At 35.5% G+C, this 12,079-nt stretch overlaps 2 protein-coding genes across 2 annotated transcripts; both read left to right on the forward strand.

The window, feature by feature from the left end:
* The first annotated feature begins 988 nt into the window (after nt 1-988).
* mRpL12 (mitochondrial ribosomal protein L12) lies at nt 989-2,493 on the forward strand. Its single transcript, XM_018547387.1, has 4 exons — nt 989-1,181; nt 1,397-1,640; nt 2,094-2,222; nt 2,299-2,493. The coding sequence occupies exons 1-4, from the start codon at nt 1,117-1,119 to the stop codon at nt 2,413-2,415; spliced, it is 555 nt and encodes a 184-aa protein (XP_018402889.1). The 5' UTR covers nt 989-1,116; the 3' UTR covers nt 2,416-2,493.
* Nucleotides 2,494-2,977: 484 nt separating this feature from the next.
* Nucleotides 2,978-8,765, forward strand: LOC108779789 (pyridoxal-dependent decarboxylase domain-containing protein 1). The gene is made up of 10 exons (XM_018547298.1): nt 2,978-3,374; nt 3,519-3,737; nt 5,102-5,512; nt 5,714-5,995; nt 6,097-6,168; nt 6,409-6,645; nt 6,735-7,079; nt 7,289-7,574; nt 7,646-7,903; nt 8,019-8,765. The coding sequence occupies exons 1-10, from the start codon at nt 3,312-3,314 to the stop codon at nt 8,267-8,269; spliced, it is 2,424 nt and encodes an 807-aa protein (XP_018402800.1). The 5' UTR covers nt 2,978-3,311; the 3' UTR covers nt 8,270-8,765.
* The last annotated feature ends 3,314 nt before the right edge of the window (nt 8,766-12,079 follow it).

Genomic DNA, 12,079 nt, shown 5'->3' on the forward strand with positions numbered 1-12,079 from the left:
ATGCGGACGAAATAGGTAAGTGGCGTCGTTTCCATACACATTTAACTTCACGCGGAAAAAGCGACGCGGTGACTCGCGCAGCGACACGACTGTTCATGCGTTTTGATTTTCAACCGAATCGTATTGAAAAAAATGTTTTCAGCCGAATAATCAATGTATTATACTAGTGTACTAGAATCTACATTACGCAATGTTTAAAACGTTATCAAAAATAAATGCATGAAATTTAATTAAATTTCGTATCAAACCGTAGCCAACAAGTTTTGCGCGTGTGTTTAAATAAGCGATCAGTTCTTAAAATATTTCTCGCGTCACGTATAAATCATGTCTTAACGCGTCATGTATTAACACATAATTTAATATTTATTTATTAATTAGTTACCTCGTTGGTGAAGTCCAGTAGTCCTGTGATCCTATGAGCCGCTTCTGCTTCTCGTCGTTTTATCTTCTCAAAGAAATTCTCTGCAACAGAATCAGGATTCAGGAAATCGGGATCAGGGTGATCAGGATGCTTGATGCTTCTTCAAAGTTCAGGTCCTTTTAGGAGGAAGTAATCGATTCGATGATTTGCGAACTATTCCAGAGTTACGAACTATTCCAACGTTATATGACAGGTAAGCACCTGTCCTCTGGTCGAAGCGCAATAGCGTGAAATTGCGAATTACGCGGGTATTTATACCCTCCGTTCAGACTTGATCCCCACCACTCGCAATCAGCCAATGAGCGCGATGTGGCGCGATGCTCTGCTACAAGCGCGTATTCAAGCGCTGATTGGATCACCGCTAGCTTTCCATTGAAGTATATAAAGCGCGACGCGCAATATTTTCAATAATTTTCAGATTTTGATGCTGTGTGGTTCTTGAGGACAGAGAAAGAAGTCGGCATCTGTCCACGTTTTGTGGACATAGAGGCGCCTTCAAAATAAAGTAACAGCTAAATCCCGGGCATGACTCTTCTCAGGCTTATCTCTGGTTCTAGTTCTTTCGGAATCGATAGCAAGTCCCTAGGCGAATCGTTTTGAGTTGTTGCGCCGGACAGCAGCGATCGAATTGATTTTACTTTACATTTTTACAAAAACACATTTTACAAAAACTTATTGATTTGCAACTGTTCATCATGATTAACACAATCCGTTTGATATCTCGACAAAACCTTTCTCAATTTCGTCGATTTCACAAATGGTAAGATTAAAACCGTCGTGAACGAAATGGTTACATAACCTAAAATTTATCTTATTATTTCTATCAATTATTTTATTATAAAAACTTTGATTAAATTCCAATTAGCTCGAAAAGATACAAGTAATTTTTGCTAAAATTACTTGTAATAATATTTTTAGTTTCTTTTCTTTTATTTCATGTACTTGTTATACAAAGAAATACTTTATTGTATGTAGTGTTGTCCGACAAACGGAATCGAGCGCAACAGCAGCGACAGAAACAATAGCAGTAGCACCACCACCACCTTCTTCGTCGAGTGTTGAGGAGCCGGTACATCCAAAAATTGACAAAATAGCCAATGACATCACTGCTCTCAATCTAATAGAAGTAGCACAGCTTAGCGATTTATTAAAGAAACGATTGAATCTACCAGATGCACCTATTATGCCTGTTGGAGGATTCGTTGCATCTCAGGCTTTGGTAATTGTCGTAATATTTATATGTACCTTATACCAGTCTTGTTTTATGGAACGGTTTTCAAGAATGGAAAGATTTCACTTAATTAGACTAACTCTCCAGAGCTGATGTCAAACTGTGTAACATAGTTTTCCTAGCACAAGATCTGTAAGATCCATTTAATTTATCTTTAAAAAGAATTAAAGACACTAATTTATTTAAAGAATCAAATTACAGCTTGTATAAAAGTTAAACACAAAGTATATTTTAATAAGAAATTCATAGATGTGTAACATAAAAAAAATTAAATTGTTTAACATTGTTTATAAAGAAATTTAAAATTCATTGGATTCAATAGATTCACCATCAGTTCCGGAGAATTAAAAGATAAGTGATAGAAAATAGAATTGAACTTTTTTGTCATACATTAAATCTTTTACTCATAAAATAGTTTAAGCAAACAATTGTAATTTTTAGGAAGAGGAAGAAGTACAAAAGAAAGTACAAACGGAGTTCACCGTTAAGTTAATGGCGTTTGATGAGAAACAGAAGGTAGCGCTAATCAAAGAAATAAAGAGCTTGTTGCCAGACACAAATCTTGTTCAGGTATTGAATCGTAATCTTTGAAAATAATGAAAATAATAGTATTATTATATAAACATTAATTTTCTTATATAAATAGGCCAAAAAATTCGTCGATAGCGCACCCGCAATAGTGAAAGCAGATATAGCAAAAGACGAAGCCGAGACATTGCGAGATGCTCTTACCAAGGTTGGTGCTACAGTTCAAATTATATAAATCGTACGTGTGAATACTCGGGTTACGTAAATATAATGTTACAATAAAAATGTTGTATAATAAAAACATTCACTTACAACACACCTTCTTCCTCTACTTCTACTTTTTAACTATTATTAAACAATTATGTCGTCCTTACTTTTATTGCATATTTAGCGTTAATGGAATTTTTTTCATCGACTGAAAAATTTTTTAATGTTTCTCCTAATATTGTGCGATACCTTGTCTAAAAGAACAATACTGTATTTTAAATATAAAATCTTACACAATATAAAGAAATAATATTAATATATTATATATATTAAATAGTATTATTTTTTTGCAATGCGTTATCACTCCTTGCTGATTTTAGATACTTTATCGCGATTATCTGTGTGGAGTAAATGTTCGCTAATAGAGATAATAAGTGATTAGAGTATATAGGGATAAAAAGTTGGAGTAACAAGAGAACTAAAATAATAATTTATTAACTACATTTGATAGTCAATAAACTGAATATGTTTAATAAGCGAGGTTTAAAACGTTGATCGCTCGAATGTGCGAGCTTGTACTTTTTCCGCGATAAAAAAAAGCACGCAATCAAACGCAGAAAAGTCCATGGTATTCGCGAATTGAACGAATGGCGCTGTGGCAGTCATATCGATAAAGCAAGTGCCGTCTCACATGTTCACTGGGCCCCGTTTCTTCTCGCATTTGCAATTCTCGACAAATTTTTGCAATAATTCGATTCCACACATGTTTATTCCGCTGTGTTCTACGTTCGTCTCGACTACGTGAAAGTGTCGGGAAAAATTCCCACATTCAGGTACGCGGCCGATCGATCGTTAACCGGAACCCAAATCGGGCGACGTCGGCGGCGCGACGGGACGCTACTGCTGGCCACGACTACTGCCACGATGGCCGAGGAGACTGACACAAACGATAACGCGACGATGGAAATAGCGCGAGACATATCGGAGGTGCGTACCCATGCGACGATTAACGGGTTTAGCGGAACCGCGACGATCGGCGACGCGAGTGATCGCGATCGCGCGTCGTGTCGCGCGACAACGATGCTTGATCGTAAAGTTAACCCAGTGTGGGTGTTTCTCGGATTTTGACAGGTCGCTGGCACCGGTGACGGCGACGACGGCGGCGGCGATGGTTCGTCGAGCGCGGCGACGGGTGAGGTGGGTGCGTTGCAGTTCCAGGCGTCGCAGGTGATCGCACGGCTGGAGCAGGCGGTGGAACGGGAGGCCGACGGCGGCGGCACCACGTGGGACAACCCCTTAGGATTCCTGACGCAGCCGAAGAAACCGGACGAGATATTGGCGTTGATACAGGTGTGCTGGTGCGGGCCGCGTTTTACGCGCCTACGTTCGGTCAGCGGAAACCGGCGCCTGCGATTGGAGCACGGCCAACCTGATTACGCGCTGCTCGTTGGTCGCTGCTGATAACGCGACTTGCCACGATAATTACATATGTCACGTGGGAGCCGTGTTTAGTATTGTTCTTCCTTGTTTGTGTACGATCGCACATGTGTATTCGCTGCGAAACGACGTAAAATCGAATTCCTGATGTGTCACTATTTCCTCCCATTATTGCAGCTTTTGCGTCACGGTGTTTATTATTGCTTTCTTTTCTTTTTGTTTCCTTTCTTCTATTTACCGTTTTCCCTGTTTATGTTTCTTTCAAACCGTGATTTTTTGAAGTTGCAAAAAAAACAGGCAAAAATTTATTAATTTTTTTATTTCTCTATACTCTGTGTTTTAAGGAATAAACATTGATATCTAATTTACTTGATTTTTGTCTAACTGGAAGCTTTTTGAATCTAGAATAATTTAGGAAACAGAGAGAGGGTCCAAGATAAAAGATCTCGATTCCACAATCGCAGATTCGAAATAAATGCATTTTTCTCGTTCATCTCTAAAAATAGGAAATTAGGAATTATATAATTTGTTACTGCAGTATAACGCTGCAATATGCATGCATTTTCATCTCCGGTTTAATTTTCTCCGATATTTTCGATGTGACATTTTTTTATCTGTAACTAAAACATGATGATGATCCGGAAAGATTTCCTAACTTTTCAATAGTAATTATTTAAATGTTTCACAATCTTTTTCATAGTCCTAAACTTATAATATTTTTTTAAACTAATAATAAATTGTAAGTCTCGAGAAAACCTATGTTCTTTTAACATAAGAAATATGTGTTTCTGTTACGAAGATTAATAAACTAAATATTATTTCCGACATATGTGGCGTGTTTCCTTAGATGCACTTTTGATATATTAAATGATATAAATTAATTACAAAAAGTATTTCCTCTTTATTATGATGAATTAGGTTACTTGCATTACACTAGATTAGCACAATAAAGGCTGCTTTATATAAATGCAGTAGCATAATATAATTTTTAATTATAACTTTGACAATGAAATATATGTATTAATTCATATAACAATATCATTATTGAATACTTAATCATTTAAAATATTTAGATATGTTTTTACACACATTTAACTTTACTAATTTCATGCAATAGCAACTTTTAATATTCACAATAATTGAGTGTAATGCAAGTGACCGAATTCGTCATCAGATTATTTCTTAAATATACGTCTCGTGTTATATTATATAAAAAAAAAAATAAATTAATTATAAGAAACTAAAAGCATCTAGTCTCACCAGAGATTTCTGTTTAGGATTTGGTAGTTTATGAGGATGCTCCGAATCCAGTCGAGACATCCACGGATTCGCCTATCAGTCACATCACTTCTTTGCCAGTTCTAAGCGAGGCGGCGAGATTGGCCTTAATCACGCACACCGTTTCTGCTTATGCGGTAGCGCTACCGAAGTTACACGCGCAGAAGCTCGCAGGTCGTCTCGCGGCCGACACGACAAGATGGCTCAGCCACATCTTTCGCTTCGTCGACTGCGCGTCCTCCTTCCACGAAGATCATCTCGAGGGGCTGGTCAGGGTGACCCGACTCGCTCTACATCGAAAATATCCGCGTTACATGGAGGACGGCTTTACCGCCCTCGTGTCTCAACCTCCCTTGATTTACAGCTCTGTCGCTGCACCCATGGGTGTCGTTCAGCATCTGTGCAGACAGGTAGTATTTCTCGATCCTTTGGAACTAAGTATAAAAATTCATTTCAATTTATAAGCTTGAATATTACATTATAACGCAATAACATTTGTAAATACTAATCTTTTGTAAACAAAGAAAATTGTCTGAAAAAGGATCTCTCTGGAGAAACATTGATTGAAGATATACCATACAGCATGTTAAAGATTTATTGTACTTTTGCAGCTTTCCTTACCACTTCATTGCATAAGACCAATCCCGCATAACACTATGTTCGGTTCGAGGAACACTATGGATGTCTCAGCGCTGGAACGACGCTTAGCAGAAGACACTCAATCAAACAATGTAACGCCATTGCTAGTCCTAGCCGAAGCCGGTTCGGTACTAACGGGCCATTGCGACAATATCACGCGATTACGAGCAATATGTGATAAATATAACGTCTGGCTGCATCTCAGAGGGCATTCGCTAGCTGCGCTCGCGCTGAACAATTCGGCGAAAGATCTCGTAAATATTTGCATAATTTATCGTTAGTTAAAGTTTGGGAATCTTCAACATCGCTAAATATTTTCGAAGAATTTTTCTAAAAATCTCTTCATATATTACAGCCATCGAAAATAGCGGACAGCATTACATTACCGCTCGGATTATGGTTCGGTATACCGTCGCTACCAGTGGTTGTATCCTTTCACGTTTTTCTAATATTCATTTAACAGAATAGCTATAATGTAAGTAATAATCGTAATTGTTTTTTAAACTAGAATGTTAGAATACTCCAAGATTCCTAAGATATTATATTGTATATCTCTCGTATATATTTTCTATAACGCTACTCAGTTATATATTCCTTTGATATTTAATTATCTGTTACATACACATAGTCAATCATTACTCCTATTTTCCTTAATTTTGACTTATAGACTTTGTACAGATTAGCAGATATTAAAGGAGGAAGACCCACTCCGAGAGATACTACTCTGTCATTAGTTTCAGGATTAATGGCAGATTCCTTATCGAGACGATTGCCGACTTTGCCTTTGTGGACTGTTTTACAGGCTTTGGGTCGAGACGGTGTATATAATAGATTTAAAAGATGTTTCTTGGCTGTGGAAGAGATGTACAATAAAATTAAAGAATTCTCTTGTATTAGGATAGTGGTGAGTTTCTATAAAAAGGTGCATTTTCTAAAAAAAAAAAAAGAAGCAGCATCCCGTTGACTGTCAAAAATGTATTACTCATCTTTCAGAGTCAACCGCCTGGCGGCGAAACGGAGTCTTACGCTTTAAGTGAATATCTAGCAAACCCCGTGAACAATGTACAATTATTTGAAATAGTAGCCAACGCATTAGTTTTCCAATTTGTATCTTCGAATAAGAATCTTCACGTCACGGATCGCGTGCAGCCTTATTACGAAAAGTTGAATTCCTGGTTGGGACAGGTTCTTCAAAGGGATATTGACAATATACAAATAGAACTTTGTGATATAGAACAGTGTGGTGTCGCGATTCGCATTTGCCCGTTAGAGAATCCCGATGATCCGCCCACAACTGAAGATATAGACAATTTTGTAGCCTTTCTTGAGCAACAAATAGTAAGGACATTTTGAATCACATTAATCCATGTTCCTATCAGGCATGAAACAATAATCGTTATAATTCATTGAGTTTTTTTTTATGAGTAATTTTATTTAGCAAATTTTCTTCTTACATTTAACGTTAAAAGCATGGAAAGATATATCGCAATTATTTTCAATGATAGTCGTAAACTTGTTAATAATACAATCATAATTTTGTTCAACAGGAAATATTGCTAGCTACGGTGGAACACAAAGACATCTTCTTACGTTTAGTCTCGGAAAATGATTCTTTACATTTAGTGGAAATGCCAGGTTGGGCCGGTCTGGGAGGTGTGCGTTATGCTCCACCTACGTGGATTCACGTTATGAATGATCAGGCAAGAATAGAATTAAATAAACTGAATGCACGATTGGTCGAAACTTTACGCAGCGCGGATGCTGCATTTTCCCTCGGCGAAGGCACGGATGGTTTAGCTTGCGTACGATTTGGCATGATAACACAAGAGACAGGCAAGTAAACGTGCTTTCAATACAATTGTCATTTCATATATGCCTCTCTCATCGAACGATATTATTTCCAGATGTGGCTGAACTATTGTCTTTAGTCTTACAAGCTGGCCAGGAAGTGGAAGCTAGTTCTAAATTGATGGATACTATCTCCGAAGTAGTTAAAAGAGGTATCGAAACGGCGCAAACAGATCTAGAGAGAGAAAACGCAGAGAAACTATGGCAGGAGGGTATCCTCAGGCATGTTCCCGTAGTAGGAACTTTCGTCAATTGGTGGAGTCCTATTTCAAAGGAAACAGGTGTTCGCGGCCGTAGTCTAAATTTGCAAGCTGGTAATTATGGTCTCGGTACAACAAGCATTTACTTGTCATATTTTCTTGAAGAATGGAAATATTTATTTTAGAATAATCGTGATAAGATTATCTTACATAATATTTGTTAAAACAGGTGTCGTAGAGAGTACGGAAAATACCTACAGGTACCACATGCAGGTGCAATCTAATTCCACAAACAGTAACGGTTCCGGCGCGAGAACTCCGCCTCAACCGTTAGTGCAAACTCCAGTTGGTGCTAACAGTCAAAGCCACAGTCGATCGTCGAGTCATTCTAGCCTCCAGAGTGGTAAGAATATACCTTTAATAAGCAATGTCAGTTCCCAGCTCCAACTAAAGGAAGAATCCGCGCAAACGAAGTCGTAGTAAATATTCTACTACTTCCGATAAATTGACAACACATCGTTTCGAGTTATTAAACTTGGAATAAAAACTGCTTTCTGAAACGCTAAAACATTCCCTCTAGGAGGTGCAGTCTTTAGCGAAATATTAGACCGTAACTTGTATAACTTACCGATTGAATTAAATAGAACGAGATACGTGTGACGGTTTAATTTTATCTTGCTGCTGATACTTTGAACTGGCTGTTTCTCGCCGAAGATATTTCTTACTTTTACGAATATAAATAATGCCTTCGCAGACATTTTCCGCAAATTTCATAAACTTTATTATTTGTACTTTGTAAGTGAGTATGACTTAATCATGGGGTGGTCCATGTACTTACTAAATTGATACCAGCAGCAATCTCGCTTTTATAATAAATTAATAAGTTTTACTGAAATACCTCTTGCGGGCACAATGGCCAGAATAAAATAATTTTCTCTTCAAATTGATTATCTCTTTTCATATTTTATTAATACCAATCCGATAGCTAATTTATAGAAGAGTATATATCTCAAGAAAATTATTTATTGTTGATAATTTTTCTTTGTGTAATATTACACACTTTAACTACCAGCTAATAGTTAAGATATACATTCAGTTTTTTTGCCATGAAAATTATTTAGAAATTACTCTTTATTCGCGGATTTTTGTTTAAATTGCTTGCTAATTTTCAAATTAAGTTCATATTCTTTAAGTTTTATGTCTTTATTAAGCACAATATTGCAAATAAAGTAATAAAATCCTATATACTACGTTTACTTTATACATTAAAAATAAGCTATATGTACATCTTACCTTTTATGCAGATTTTGAAGATACTTGAATGAAAATATATAATAGAAACAAACATTCTAATATTGGAAAGATGTAACAACTTGCCAAAGAAACTTATATATATATATATATATATATATATATATATATATGGTATATATATATTCACCCATCAAGAAAAAGTCCGTATTGTTGTCTTATATTGTATAATTAATTGATAACACCAGGAAAATATTTTAATAATCAAGATCTATAAATAAATTGTACTGCATTAGGAAATTATTCATAAATTGTTAAAAAAATATCGAAGATGCAAATAAGTCAAGCAGTATGTATATTTATGTACCAAACTTGTAATAAAGCATTGCTAATGAATAAATAATGTAAAATGTAAATCGAAATTTTTTCGCGAAGTATTATGTAACAGATAGGATTCGGCGTTATGATATCAATGCGATAATTATAGATCTTATGTTTTTATTTCTCTTTTTATAATATTCATGTACCGTTACAATAGGAGGAATTAAATCCGGAATATGGCAATTAGACACAATCGTAATATACAAAAAGTGGTATCGATTAACGAGCTTCGTTCGTTCTTCGTTCATCTCCTACATATCTCCGAGATAAGTCTCTTTATATTACATCAAAATTCGCATAACCGCATATACAAAGAAAGACGCAATAGAACGTTATAACTTACGTAAGTTCTCTGGAGTATAGTCGAGTAGCCTCTACATATACTTTGTAAATAAATCTCTTTCGCGCAGTGAGAGAGAAATACGCAAAAAAGAAAAGATAGTATGTATATACTATCTGTATACTTTCACTAATAGATGTAGCGAGAGATGACACGTCAGGAATTAAATTGGAAAAATATCGAACATAAGATTGACACACAAAAACTTATGACAGAAATGAGCGTTTCATCATATTCTATGCTGAACACGTGTAAAATATTATATACTTATGCAATATACGAATATACGGAAAAACATTAGAGCCCTGGATTCTTCGACGTATCCAGTATCAGTCTTAAAGGGTGCACAAAAGCTTAGGTCTTCCGTGTTCCTTTCCTTTTTCGTTCTATCATATATTCGTATCTGTCGATGTGCGTATAACATTTAATCAAATTCTGCGAAATCTTTTTTGATTTTTCGTTTATTAACTATATCTTTCTTTTTTTTATTTTGCGATGAAAAATTGCCGTAGGCCAAGAAAATGCTCTGATTCGAATGAGTTTCTCAATGCCGTATATCATTACATCACTCCCATTATCTCTGAAAATAATGAGTTTCCGTTCTTTCTCTCTCTCTCTCTTCCTCTCTCACGCATACACATAATATATGTATATAATAGACGTATACACTCGCTCACATACTCTCTTTTTCTCTCAATCATCCAGATCTCCTTTTCTCTTTTGTTCGTATTGGTTGCGCAGATGCTCTCGCCTTCTTTTACACCACATTACGTTTACCGTATAAAAATGATGAGTAACTTAAATACTGCTTTATTCATTAGAAAAACTGGTGTGCAATGTGCCTCAGACTCTCGATTCTACTATAAAAATTGACAAACGATTACAATAAAGGTTCTGTTAACAATCATCTAAATTACAAATTCTTATATTAAGAGTTTAACAACGTTTTCTGTGTTCTACATTCTTTTAAAATACGTGTTAAACGGGTTCCTCGGTCGCCTGTAAGTTTTGTCACCAATTTTGCCCGGATCATTGAGCGCGGGTCAAATCTAGCAGAGAAATATTTTAGTACAATTTTCTCACCGACTAACGAACGACGTGTTTACTTGCAGGTCTTTAATCTGAACAATACTATGTTGATCCCGTTTTTGCGCGCTTTACTGTAAAATCTCGAGTAACCAAGGTTATACAGTATCTAATGTTCATCTTCAGTGTTTTATGAATTATTAAAAAAAACGAAAAGAAACAATAATGTAAAAAAAATGATGAATTATATCAAATAAATTAAAATTAAACGTTTAAATTTTTCCGTTAAATTGAGCCGTACATTAAAGTTTGTCGTAAATCAATATATATATATATATATGTGATGGATATTTTCAACAAACAAAAATGGAAAGCAAAAAAACAAAACTTTCAAAATAAGAAAAGTAATCGAGACATGCAACAAATAGTAATTAAATAGTTATGTTACAGACACAGCGCATATCTGCACTAAAACATTGAAGTTGGATTATACCTGTAAACTTTCACGATAAGCAATTTTTCTCTTAAAATCTAGAACATGTATCGAGGGGCAATGACGCACTAATATAGCTTTCGTACGTATTAATAGTGACGATACAAATATTCTTTGAGAAAAAAGATTCCTCTTTACGTGTCTTATATTTTTTTTTTGTTTTCTTCAAATTGAGCCGGGTTAAAAATTTGGCAAGAGATCTTATTGATGAATGTACACAACTTTATATACTGACTAGGATGCTTCTTCATCTCCAAAGTGAACAAAATGATATTCGTTCATTTGCTATTACGCGCACGTGACCGTGCGCACATTTATATATTTATCGTTGAAACTTAAATTAGCATTTAACTAAACTATATGCTACTAGTCTACGAGAGCTATCGCTCTGTAATAAATATTACAATTATTTACATTGGATTAAGTTCTTTTGCTATTCACGCTCCTCCTAAAATGCTCGGTATTGCGATTATATAATTGATTTTCACTCGACTAAACACAAGCCCTAAGAAAATCCTGGAAAGTAGTTTGCTTTAAATGCATATATTCCTGGAATGGCACGATTTTCCTTTCTGCAATCGAAAGTCGTGGTCAAATCAATAAAAAAAAAAAAATATGACAAAATGCTTCCACACAAAATCCGTAATAATATCTAAGATTCGGTTTTATCACACTTTTTACGTTTACTCAATAATCTTAAGTGTTACTGTTTTATATACAAATCTACTGAATTATATGCGGATGCCAGTACAAAGTCATTTGCGATTGCTCAAAATTTCTATCAACTCTTACAAACTTT

The sequence above is a fragment of the Cyphomyrmex costatus genome, unplaced genomic scaffold (genome assembly GCF_001594065.2).
Source record: "Cyphomyrmex costatus isolate MS0001 unplaced genomic scaffold, Ccosl1.0 scaffold1211, whole genome shotgun sequence".
In the NCBI taxonomy this organism is placed as follows: domain Eukaryota; kingdom Metazoa; phylum Arthropoda; class Insecta; order Hymenoptera; family Formicidae; genus Cyphomyrmex; species Cyphomyrmex costatus.

What these genes read in the sequence shown, in the direction of transcription:
- mRpL12 (XM_018547387.1), top strand. Translation starts at nt 1,117, where the DNA reads ATGATTAACACAATCCGTTTGATATCTCGACAAAACCTTTCTCAATTT. An exon ending in TTTCGTCGATTTCACAAATG is followed by an intron (nt 1,182 to 1,396) that starts GTAAGATTAAAA and finishes TATTGTATGTAG; the next exon opens with TGTTGTCCGACAAACGGAAT. An exon ending in TCGTTGCATCTCAGGCTTTG is followed by an intron (nt 1,641 to 2,093) that starts GTAATTGTCGTA and finishes TGTAATTTTTAG; the next exon opens with GAAGAGGAAGAAGTACAAAA.
- LOC108779789 (XM_018547298.1), top strand. Translation starts at nt 3,312, where the DNA reads ATGGCCGAGGAGACTGACACAAACGATAACGCGACGATGGAAATAGCG. An exon ending in AGATATTGGCGTTGATACAG is followed by an intron (nt 3,738 to 5,101) that starts GTGTGCTGGTGC and finishes ATTTCTGTTTAG; the next exon opens with GATTTGGTAGTTTATGAGGA. An exon ending in ACAATTCGGCGAAAGATCTC is followed by an intron (nt 5,996 to 6,096) that starts GTAAATATTTGC and finishes CATATATTACAG; the next exon opens with CCATCGAAAATAGCGGACAG.